The 13,134-nt window shown below is 35.1% G+C and overlaps 1 protein-coding gene across 1 annotated transcript; it reads right to left on the reverse strand.

Annotated features, from left to right (window-relative positions):
* Nucleotides 1–680: 680 nt before the first annotated feature.
* On the reverse strand, nt 681–12,599 carry LOC125648023 (transmembrane matrix receptor MUP-4-like; the record flags this gene model as incomplete). The annotated part of the gene is made up of 2 exons (XM_048874950.1): nt 681–850; nt 12,443–12,599. Coding segments are annotated over 2 exons (327 nt in total), but the record flags the coding sequence as incomplete, so codon positions are not given.
* Between the last annotated feature and the right edge of the window lie 535 nt (nt 12,600–13,134).

The raw sequence follows: 13,134 nt of genomic DNA on the forward strand, positions 1-13,134 counted from the left end.
GATGAAACACAGTACCAAATTTTCATATACTTCAATGGAAACACATTGGTTTGGGGTTTTATATGGAACATCATTGCAACAATCTTGGCAAGCTTATCTGCCTTTATAAGTACAAAATGAATTGTAGATTTCTTAAAACAGACATGGATATTCTAACGGTCTAACAAAAAACAAGTGAAAAAACAAAACATTGGTTTCTGTATATGCAGGAAAAGGACGAATTGTGATGAGATATACGTATTTTTTTGTAATTCTAATGAGTTTTCAAATTTTACCATTATTGTATTGTTTCTGATTTTCACATCTTCTAAACAGTACTTCATTCAAGCTCCTTATTGGTTGACTCGATTTAATCTAATTTGTTCAGTGCTGAATATAATTGACATACGACAATATTAAAATAAATAAATAGGGCTCACAGCGACTGGGACCAGTCAACAGGGGGTGCTTACTCCTCTAGGGCACCTTATCCCACCTCTGGTATATCCAGGGCCCCGTGCGTACCCTTCCCTCCATTTACATTCTTATTAGGTACAACTTTTTTCGTTTGACCCGAGGAAGGGTCAGGTCGTATATATAAACAGTTAGTCTTTTTTCTGCATACAATGTCTGAAAGTTCTACATGTAGTTCTGTAATAACTTGTCGTTACTAGATCTAAGAAATGCATCGTGCTGCACGGTCATTGGTACAGGTATTCTTCGTAAAGGGTGTGATAAAAGATCCAGTCCTCATCCTCTCGATTTCGCTCCTTTTGTAGAAAAATAAACAGAAATGCCCCGAGAGACACCAGCAGTATGGCGTTATTGACGTTGGAGACTCCGGTGGAACTTTCTCCGGGGGACGCCGGAGCTGTAATAAACAAAATTATAACGTACTAATCCTAAAGTACAAGTATAATAGAAATAAGGAAGTTATATATTCCGCTTTTTGACACGACCGCGCAAGATGCTTTAAGGTAGACCTATCCTCGGCCTTAAATGACTCAATCATGAAAAAATTGCCTTTATAAGATAGATATATATTCCAGTGATCGATAAACATTGAAAAATATATATGTTAACATGCTATTTTCGTTGTTATTGCTTTTCAAAAGTAAGTACCCCATCCACATATAACCAGCATTAATGAAAATGTATTCCTCCTTATTTTACTTAATAATCATTATTTTCCCAAACAAATAAGCAACATAGACTATATAACCATTATTTAATGATATGTAATCATTTATTTTAATTTTGAATAACTATTTTCATAATGTACATTTTGTGAGCCCAAACATGTTAAAACAAATACTGTTGAAAATGCCATTTGATGTCAATTCCCCCCAATTTTTATGGACTAAACCTTGAATGAATTGTTTCTAATTTACAGATTATTATCTCAGAAAAAGGATTTGCGTAAGAAAATCATATGTTGACTTATCATTTTAAAAGCTATAAGCTCTACAACAAGTACACCCCCCCCCCCAAATCTTGAATTATACATTATCATATTTTCATACGACATGTGAAGTTTGAGTATATTTACAACCTTGGATGATAATTTGAACTATGTTAAACTATAACTATTATAACATACATGTGGTTTGCAATTAGATTTTACATTTTATCTGAAAACATATTCTAGAAGAGGTTATCCACAATGTGAATGTAAAACGAAAGTAACAAACTGAATTTTGATAGTTTTGCTTATTATTATTAATGCATGTGTGTAATTTGTGTTATATCTTTTATCATAAATCATTTGCATGTACATAAATTGGATATACGTACATGTACACAACTTACGCCGATTTATGTAGATACAATCTCAATAAGGAACTAATCGCGTTATACAGATGCCGACCCAATAATTTTGAAAGAGAAAAGGAGAGGGGATGAGGAAAAAATGACAAATTTATGATGGTCGGTGAAATAAAACAAATTATTTGCAGCCGTTCTTTGAAGCTTGCGTCAATATTTGCAACATTGGAGCAGCGAACACAACTACGATATCTGTGGTCACTGGAGCAGGGAAGTGTGAACTTTTATTTTTACACAAGCTTACCATGTATTTGTTCATGATGATTTAGATTCAACAGTTGCGTAGTTTTGAATTAGCAATTATTAAGCTCGAGAATGTTTTACTCATATGGAGACGTCACCATTGCCGGTGAAGGGCTGCAAACCTTAGGCCTATGCTCGATGCCGACGGCCTTTCAGTAGGGCTTTTTAGCGTGCCACACCTGCTGTGACACGGGGTCTCGGTTTTTGCGGTCTCATCTGAAGGACCGTCCCATTTAGTCGCCTCATGCGACAAGCATGGGGTACTGAGGACCTATTTTAACCCGGATCCTCACAAAAGAAATAATTTTATCATGATGCTGGTGGAAATATGAATTGGTCCCCCTTTCCCATCCGTCTCTCCAACTTTCTGATGCCCTCGTAATTCCATATGTTGAACATGGATCATTGTAAAACTTTTACATGTACATGAATAGTCAAAGTACCTCACGGACGCCCTCATCCGCCAAAATGTTGTCTGTTCTCCAACCGATTTTTTTCTAAAGTTTGAATCATCTTTAGCCCCCCCCCCCCCCCCCCCCTTTAATACAAAATTTGTCCGCAGTTGATAAGAACGCCTTGGAAGGAATTAATATCGGACATTCATATTGCCATGTAAAAATCAAACCGATATCTTTAAAATACCACATTTCGGAAAACGGACGCGTGGTTCCGCATTTACATTTGATTTTAATCAAAATCTATAAACCTGCATGATTTTTGTGCCTCCGTTTGAAATAGAGGGGGCATATTATTTTGCACCTATCGGTCGGTCTGTAGACCAAGTCTCTTCCACTCAAGATCTAAAGAACCATTTGCCTGACATTTACCGAACTTGGTATACTGATTACCTCTAGAGATTGGATGCCCCCATTTGTTTTTTAGATCACAATGTCAAAGGTCAGTTTGTTGGCCTGGAGACTAAATCTAGTCCACTCGATATTTAAAGAACCTTTTCCCGAGCTACTAAGCTTGGCACAGTGATGCCCCTATAGAGATTTATTTTACAGGCCACAGGGTCAAGGGTCAAACTGGACATCGTAAGATACCATACACTCATTATTTTGATAACGCTATGCTAGAGAGACATCAGACTTAGTACACGGGTTTCTCCTAAGTAGATGTCCCCATTTGATTTTGAGGTCAAGGGTCAAACTGGATATAATGAGGTAATGCCTGCTTAATATTCAGAAAACCTTTTTTCTTGACAGTTACCAAACTTGGTACAATGATTGCCCCTAGATATTAGATGACCCCTATTGATTTTCAGGTCACAAGTTTAAAGGGCAAGGGTCAAATTGGACATGATAAGATACTGGATGTTCAATATCTTTGGAACCATTCGCTTGACAGAATTAAACATGGTTCACTGGTTTCCATTAAGTAGTACGTGTAGTTACCCCATTTCATTTTGAGGTCAAAGGTCAAACTGGACATAGTACGATATTGTCTACTCAATTTCCTGAGAACACTTTGCTTGAGAGACATCTGACTTGGTACGTCATAAGGTGTAAATAATTAGAGTCATAAGGTTAAAAGAGAATGGTCAAACTGCGCCGGACATAAGATATTGTCCGTTTAGTATAATGAGAACGCTGGTGCTCCCTAAAGAGTAGATGGTCCTCATTGTTTCTAAAGTCACAAGATCAACGGTCATGAGTCAAATGACTGGTTATTTGTGCTAGGTGTCTGATTTATAGATCGTGGGTTCAAGTCCAATTGCAATCAGATTAAAATAAGTGATTATCAATGTGAGCGGATCATAGGATCTAATCGCTCCAGTAGATGGGTGGTTTTTTTTTTTAGATTATTTCTACTAAAGTTGCATGTTTTGACTAAATAGGATAAATTTGAAAGTTTTCAATTTCATATATTTATGTATCTTGATTTCAATAGATGTAAATATGGTGAGAAACCTTAAGTGGTTTGTCTTGTTAGGGCTCCGCATGAAATAGTAATCACATTGTCCGTTCGTCAACACTTTCTTTGTGACAAGATAACTCTAAAAGTTTTCATTGTACAGTTTTCAAATTTTGTACAGAAATAACAATGTACAAAAAGAGGAAGACACCTACAGATTGTTGGGTCATGTCACTTTGTCTGTCTGTATGTATGTCATCATCTTCGTTATTATGAACACTTTCTTAGTGACACGGTTTTCGTTGTACAGTTTGCACATTTTGTACAGAAATAACAATGTACAAAAAGAGGAAGACACCTATAGATTGTTGGGTCATGTCACTTTGTCTGTCTGTATGTATGTCATCATCTTCGTTATTATGAACACTTTCTTAGTGACACGGTTTTCATTGTACAGTTTGCACATTTTGTACAGAAATAACAATGTACAAAAAGAGGAAGACACCTATAGATTGTTGGGTCATGTCACATTGTCTGTCTGTATGTATGTCATCATCTTCGTTATTATGAACACTTTCTTAGTGACACGGTTTTCATTGTACAGTTTGCACATTTTGTACAGAAATAACAATGTACAAAAAGAGGAAGACACCTATAGATTGTTGGGTCATGTCACTTTGTCTGTCTGTATGTATGTCATCATCTTCGTTATTATGAACACTTTCTTAGTGACACGGTTTCATTGTACAGTTTGCAAATTTTTTACAGAATTAATTTTCAATAAGAGGAAGACACCTATAGATTTTGGAGTCATGTCACTTTGTCTGGCTGTATGAATGTCATCATCTTTGTGATTATGACTATCTATTTACCACTGTCTAAAGGAGATAAATAAATTTGAATGATGATACATGTGTATATTGTATTGATATAGAAAATTTACAAAAGAATAATTCTGCAACATTGTGTATATGTATATATTTATCATTTTGAATTATAAGAAAATGCTTGGTGTCACATGTATATTGAATTAAAAATACGTCATTTCCAGTCAACAACTCTCGATCGGGATCGGAATACGAAATTAAATTTCTGACATCCGGTTGCAAAGTTGACGTATGTTCAAATCTAACTGCTTCATTAAATTATGTACTAATTGCACATCACACCTTAGAGAACTATTTCTTATGACAAACCCTTTAACTTTTTATTCTTAAAATAAAATCTTTAAATAAGAGAGAGATATCTCTTTACATAAGAGATCTATTGGTTGTAGAGATATCTCTAGAAGTTAGATATATATTTTTTACTCTAGGGAGATATCTCTTTAACCAAAAGATATATCTTTTTGAACCAACGGATATCTCTTTAACTAAAAAGATATCTTTTTAGATAAAAGAGATATCTTTTTCAATAAAAGAAATATCTTTTTAAATAAAAGAAATATCTTTCTCTTAGAGATATATCTCTTAAAGCTATAGATATATCTCTCAAAGAGAAAGAGATGTATCCCTAGCATAACGAGATATCTCTCTATCTATGTAAAAAGATATATCTCTTTAAGTTAGAGAGATATCTGTTTAAATTTTAAAAAAGGGGATTAAACTTTAACTTAAATATATATCTCTTTAAATTAAAAAGATTTTCCCCTCGGTGGTCATAATGACTTCTGCCTGTTGCATCGCCATAAATATGATATAACTCTATTTTTTTAACCACTCAAAATAGTTCGAGGTAAAAATGGCAGAAAAGGTTGAAAAGATGGTTGGGGTAACACTATCAATTTATCGACAGGATGTAAATGTAAATCTAGTCTAGGTCACATAATTTATCAATTTATTGTCCTTGTTTTTTGCTACCTGAATACACTTCACATGCGGTAAGCGCAAAATCATCGCTCAGGATTTGCTTTGGCGGGCTTCCGGTTTAGAGAGATATCCTTAAGTGTTCATACAAATAAACAATATCGGAAAGAGATAGCTCTTTCTCTTTGAGAGACATCTCTTTTTTAACGATTTAAGAGATATATCTTGTACTTTGAGAGATTTCTCTCTAGGAATTCTTAGAGAGATATCTCTAAGAATATGTAATATGTAAAGACATATTCTATAGATTTCTATTTTTAAAAATGTATAACATTTCTATCAAATGTGTTTGAAAACGCTTAGACGCCCGATGTCAGAATTTCCTTTTCCCAGACATCAATATGTCAATTTCATAATCCTTTTCGAATGGTATGTACCACAGTTTGTACCAGTTATCCATTTTGAATCCCCTTACCATAGGATTTAGTTGCACTCTTGTGTTTGAGTGGATGAGTGTGTGCCAAACAGAAGTAATTTACATTTGCACAAGTCTCTCATAAATATGCTTTATGCTTCATGATTCCTTTTCCACAAATATCTTTGAATATTATCAATTCTAACATATATACCAGCCCCAAACATTACTATATCAATACAGATGTAATTTTCCTCTAATAACCTTACTGACCGTGTCAGTTTTCTAGATTAATTATGTAATTGTTCGTTTAGTAAAGATAACCGTTCGTTTTGCAATTACGTCTGTTCGTTACGTACAGATCGTTCATTATGCTTGTATTCATATTTGTATTGCAAAAAGGTCTGTTGATTAAGCATGTAATGTCATTTATTAAGTTTTTATGGTCATTGAAATCATAATAAGTGTTCATTTTCTCTTATATGGTATTTTTGCCCTTTCCGCCGCCATGTATATATTTGTACTCAATTACTGAGTTTGAGTTACTGTTCTTAGTTTCTGAATGGACTGTAGGTTGATGTGTTCCTATAGTGTGTACTCGACATTTTATTTTACCAAATTTTAGCCAATTTCATACTTATTGCAAATATTTTTAATCTGAGATCACAATGGTACATAAGCTCTGACCTATCATAGTTAAATACTCCTGGGAGTTTAACTTTTAATACAAACAAAAAATAATAATACCTGTATACATTTTATATCAAAGTCATTCCGCTTTTGTATTTTATTATTGTCTATATATGATATTGATACTTTTTCACTGTGTATTTAACATCGGTTCAATGGATTTATATATTCATTTATTGACTATATACAGAGACCCCGGTTCAATGAATCTTTACTATATACATGTACAGAGGCCCCGGTTCAATGAATCTTTACTATATACAGAGACCCCGGTTCAATGAATCTTTACTATATACAGAGATCCCGGTTCAATGAATCTTTACTATATACAGAGATCCCGGTTCAATGAATCTTTACTATATACAGAGATCCCGGTTCAATGAATCTTTACTATATACAGAGACCCCGGTTCAATGAATCTTTACTATATACAGAGACCCCGCTTCAATGAATCTTTACTTTATACATGTACAGAGACCCCGGTTCAATGAATCTTTACTATATACAGAGACCCCGGTTCAATGAATTTTTACTATATACAGAGACTAAAGCGTGTTATAGACTGTGGCTTCACCTTCAACCCCTCGTAAAACTAACACATCTTTTTATATAGTGCTCATAATTTGAAACAAAGCTCTCTTTGTTTTAATATTCAGCTTTTGAATATAGGAGTATATTCATATTCACAATTTTCCCCAAAGAATATAAGGAAAACAATCTGGTAATTTGCAGTTTTTTGTTTTTGTTTTTTTTTAATTGCCGTACATTACAAATGAAAAGATAAGAAAGAATACTATTGTGTGAATTTGTCATTTATTGAAATAACAAATGACTACCGACTAAAATTATTACATAATCATACATAACGATGAATTGGCTGGGCTTACATCAGAAAATTGACTAATAACTACAAAATGACTAGATAGTGTTTAAAACAGGCTGACTTGTCACATGACACAAGTAGCCCAGCCAATAAAACATGTACAAATGCTAAACAACAATAACTATAGGAAAAAGGTGGTGCACAAAAAGGGCCTGGATAAAATTAATCCTACAATGGCTTAGTGAAGCAAAGTCAATTTCTTTACAAGCATTTTAATACACCGGGCCACTCCATTTTGTCCATGAAGGTCAGGATTTTAGGGAAAAAATTACCGTCACACAAATAATCCAACATTAAGCACCCCTTTTCGTAGACAACGAGAAGATCACTGGATCAGGACTCTAGGTACTGCATTTCCATATGGATGCAATGATAATCTATATAATGTGGGAAAGTTGACTAGTCCACAATCTTGGATTAGCGTGAATGTGATAGGACTCTTTCCCAATATTCAAAGACGGAAACGCAGTCATGGATATTGTTCATATAAAAGACCAAGTATAAATGATGTCACATTTGATTCACTGTTACCTTACGCCAACAGACAATTAGGTCCACATCATATTCACACAAAACTTTACTCTGTTCCATTGAGAGTTTTACATACGTTATTTGAAGAAGCTACAGCTAGTCTATACTTGGATTTTTCAACACCTGAATATAGACTGAACTCTATGATTATGGATGAAAGGTAAAGATAACAGTGATCAATCTCACAACTCCTATAAGCAATACAAAATAGAGAATTGGGCAAACACGGATCCCTGGATACACCAGAGTTAGGATCAGGTGCCTAGGAGGAGTAATCATCCTCTGTCGACCGGTCACACCCACCGGCCCTATATCTTTATCAGGTAAACGGAGTTATCTTTAGTCAACATCAGTGTGCAAAGAACGGCCTAACAATCCGTATGAATAAATCCGTATATCTTCGTTGTCTTTGGTGATCTGGTCTTCCAACAGTCTGTTTGAATTTCCATGGGCACGGATTGTTCTCCTTTGTTAGCTGACCTGTTTTTATATTCCTATGAAGCAGAATTTATTTTTTTTAAAACTTCTACATGAGAAGAAAAAATCTCTTGCTGTGACCTATAATTCGACATTTAGATATATCGACAACGTATTATCTATTAACAATAATAATTTTCATATATATGTCAATTTGATATATCCGAGTGAACTCGAAATAAAGGACACCACAGAGTCGTGCGCTTCTGCTTCATACTTTGATATTTTATTGAAAGTAGATATTACAGCTGTAACGGTAAACTAACAACTTAACTTTATGACAAACGGGATGATTTTAGCTTCTCCATCGTCAACTTTCCATATTTATGTAACACTATTCCATTATTACCTGCATATGGTGTTTATATAACTGGTTCGATACGCAAGAGCCTGTTCTGGGTATGATCAGTTTTTAAATCGAAGCAGTCTACTGACAAACAAGTTGATGGTGCAAGGGTTCCATTAGTCTTCTTCGTCACATTCGAATACTACATATATGCATAGTCAACTGTAAGATCAACGTCAAGCTAGTTCGTCAACGTCAAGGTAAAATCTGCCACAATTGAACGTGACCACTATATGGAGCATGGTGGTAACGCTACACAAACATATCTCCTGATTGTATAGATCTTATAAGAAATAATTTATTAAGAAATATTTACATTTCCAATGTTTTATACGCCTGTCATTAGACATTATGTTATGGCGCTGTCCGTTCCTCTGGCTGGCTGTCCGTCCGTCCGTCCATCCGGGTTTCTTTCCTTAACAGATGCATGAAAGGTGAAAATAACGAACAGTTATCAATCTCACAACTCCTATGCATGTACAACTTTGAAATTTGGTCACAATTTTTCCCTCAAGAAGTGTAAGAGTGAGTGTGCTTTTCAGCTGGATTGGTCCGTCATTGACCTACTTTAGGGCTACAAGTAGGTCAAACAATTTTCCGCACTTTTTTTGTTACAGATACATATATTCCCCTGAAATTTACACAAAAGCCTCCTCTCAGAGGAATACAAATTCAGTTTGCATTTCAGTTGGATTGGCCGGTCCGTCCATACCTACATTACGACTAATGGTACATGTAGGTCAAACAGTTTTCCGAGCTTTTTTCATTATGGATACAGATATTACCCTGATATTTAGTCAAATACTTCCTCTCAAAGGGATACAAGTTCAGTTTGCATTTCAGCTGGATTGGTCCATCCTTGACCAACTTTTGGGTTAAAATAGATCAAACAGTTTTCCAGGTTTTTTTCATTATAGATACAGATATTGCCTTGATATTTAGTCAAAGGATTACTCTCGGAGAAATACAAGTTCAGTTTGCATTTCAACTGGATTAGTGCACTATAACCTACTTTAGGGGTAGAAATACCGTAGGTCAAACAGCTTTCAAGATTTTTTTTCGTTATGGTCACAAGTATTCCTCTGAAATTTTGTCACAACCTCCCTCTCAGAGAAATAACAAGAGGTACTGTGAGCAATGCTCACTAAGAATACCCCCCCCCCCCCGCTTACCCCAATCTCCCAAAGGTGTTGGTAATAGGTAAAACTTCAGTATTATGATCCAAAAGGTATCTAGGAACACAGCATCTCCATGCGATGAAAAAAGCCATTAAAGAATTTAAATGGAAACCATATTGCTACTTCGATGTCCAGTGTGCGTGATCTTTGACCTTTTGACCCCAAAATCGATAGGGAACATCTTCATCCCATGGGTAGTCCATATGTATGATATGGTGACTGTAGGTGGAAAAGATAACGCTTTAGAGCCCAGAAACCATATTGCTACTTCAATGTCCAGTACGCTTGACCTTTGACCTTTTGACCCTAAAATCGATAGGGAACATCTTCATCCCATGGGTAGTCCATATGTATGATATGGTGACTGTAGGTGGAAAGGATAACGGTTTAGAGCCCGGAAACCATATTGCTACTTCAATGTCCAGTGCGCTTGACCTTTGAAAGGATAATGCTTTAGAGCCCGGAAACCATTGCGTCTACAGACGGACGGACGGACAGACAAACGGACAACCCGATTCCAGTATACCCCCCCCCCCAACTTGTTGCGGGGGGTATAATTAAGGATATTTAAGGATTATCTCCCTCGTGCATAGCTTTTATCCTTGGACGAATTTGGCTCCACTTTTTTGGCACACTGTTTTTGGCTATATTTAGCTCCAAAACTTCATAGTTATTTTCGATTTCAAACATTTCAGTTGAGCATCACTGAAGAGACATTATTTGTCGAAATGCGCATCTGGTGCATCAAAATTGGTACCGTATAAGTTTTACATTATGACCCCTGGGTCGAGGCCTCTGCTGGTGGACTGTTAGTCCCCAAGGGTCTCTACAGCCCAGTAGCTTAGTACATGTACTTCGTTACTAGCTTGAAAATACGGATGTATATTTAATTGCTGTTATAAAATTTAGAAATTCATTTCAAAATTAAGGATTATCTCCCTCGTGCATAGCTCTTATCCTTGGACGAATTTGGCTCCACTTTTTGGCACGCTGTTTTTGGCTATATTTAGCTCCAAAACTTCATAGTTATTTTGGATTTCAAACATTTCGGTTGAACATCACTGAAGAGACATTATTTGTCGAAATGCGCATCTGGTGCATCAAAATTGGTACCGTATAAGTTTTACATAATCAGTTTACATTTCAACTTAATTGGTCACCATGGCCTACTTTAAGGCTAAAATTAATCAAATGGTTTCCTGGACTTTTTATCATCATGGATAGATATTGCACCGACGTTTTGTCACAACCTCCCTCTCAAAGAAATACCTAATCATATCACACGTCAGATGGATTGGTGCACCATGGCCCATTTTAAGGCTTTTCTATTCAGAATGTGTGTTGTATCAATTCAGAGTGTATAATATACTTCCAGGTTGAATTTCACTGTCCGACGGGCGTATATTGTACCGTTTGCGGCACTCTTGTTACCTTCTATATATTTACCAATTTAAATGATAGCCATTCCCACATGTGTGTGAACAATCCTGATAAATACATTGCTACTGTTTAACGGCTGTGGATTCCAACAAAAATGAAAGTAAAATGTAAATATAAAAATTAATTTCATATTTGGAAAAATGCATGAGAATATGAACTGCAACGCTTCACGTCAGCATACTTTTCATGAGTATGCTGGTGTTTGGGGTCAAAATAACACAACACCAGCAAAAATCAATCATAAAGAATTCAAATATTAACCATTTGTTTACAATTATTAGTAGAAAAATATATCAATGAAAAGATTTCTAACTTACAGTAGATCTATGCAAAGTTTACAAAATACAGTGTCCGATGCTGCTTTACCGCCGAGCTGAATTCATACATGAGAATATAAACTGTTACAAATCGGCTGTTTAGTCCAATCCTATCTCCAGATATAAATATCCAAAAGAAATTCTGTAGAGTGCATATAGAATGCTTAATGAATGCTTATTACCACAAAATTTACACTCTATTCATACTAAAATTAAGCTTTCAGAGCCTTTCTTTCTAGAACATAGTGTTATGGCAAAACAAGTGGCACCTTTCTATTCAACTCTGGCAAACATCGTTCTAAAATTTGAACGTCTAAAATCTTGTCTATAGGTCATAACAATATAATACACGACACTGGTGTAAAGCGTCGCAGTTCATACACTTATGTATATTTCAGATATAAAATTTATTTATTAAATGACAATAATGTAATAGCTTGAATTAAAGTAACATTACCTGTTTGACAGAACTGTCCCGTGTACCCGTTTACGCACGCACAGGAATTAGTACCAAGGTTACAGAAGCCTCCGCCGTTGGCAAAGTTACAGTTTGAGTCCGTCCAACAATTACCGCCTCCTGAAGTATCAGTCAAATGCTCAATCAAATTGTCATATTGCCATTAGTCGAAAAATGGTTCTAGCGTCATTCTTTCTCATTGGTAAACATTGAATAAATATCATATCAACTCTTCTTATCTGAAGTGCTACTAAATATACAGGTTATACACATCCAAAAATTAAAAATTCAAACATTACTTCCGAGTAAAGTGGGAAAATGTATGTATAAAATACAACAATTTCTTTGAATATGAAGTAAACTGAAAACAAGCAATAATATCAACAGAGCTAAAAAAAAAAAAAAAAAAAAAAAAAAACAACAACAACAACAAAAAAACCAACAAGCAAATACAGGTTATGTACATGAAAAAAAAAATCAAAAGAGATGAGAAAGAGACTCCTAAAGAAATGCATTAGATTTTCCCTCAATGATGAAAAGGCGGACAAACATATAATTCAGTCTTCGATTAGATGGATTCACATTACTTTAATTTGGATCTGGTGAATGAATTAATCAACATTAGATAAGTGAAAATATAAAAATCAAGTAATATTAGCAAACAGTGAACTACTCGGTAACTAAAATAGTTT

The sequence above is a fragment of the Ostrea edulis genome, chromosome 1 (assembly GCF_947568905.1).
Source record: "Ostrea edulis chromosome 1, xbOstEdul1.1, whole genome shotgun sequence".
NCBI lineage: Eukaryota > Metazoa > Mollusca > Bivalvia > Ostreida > Ostreidae > Ostrea > Ostrea edulis.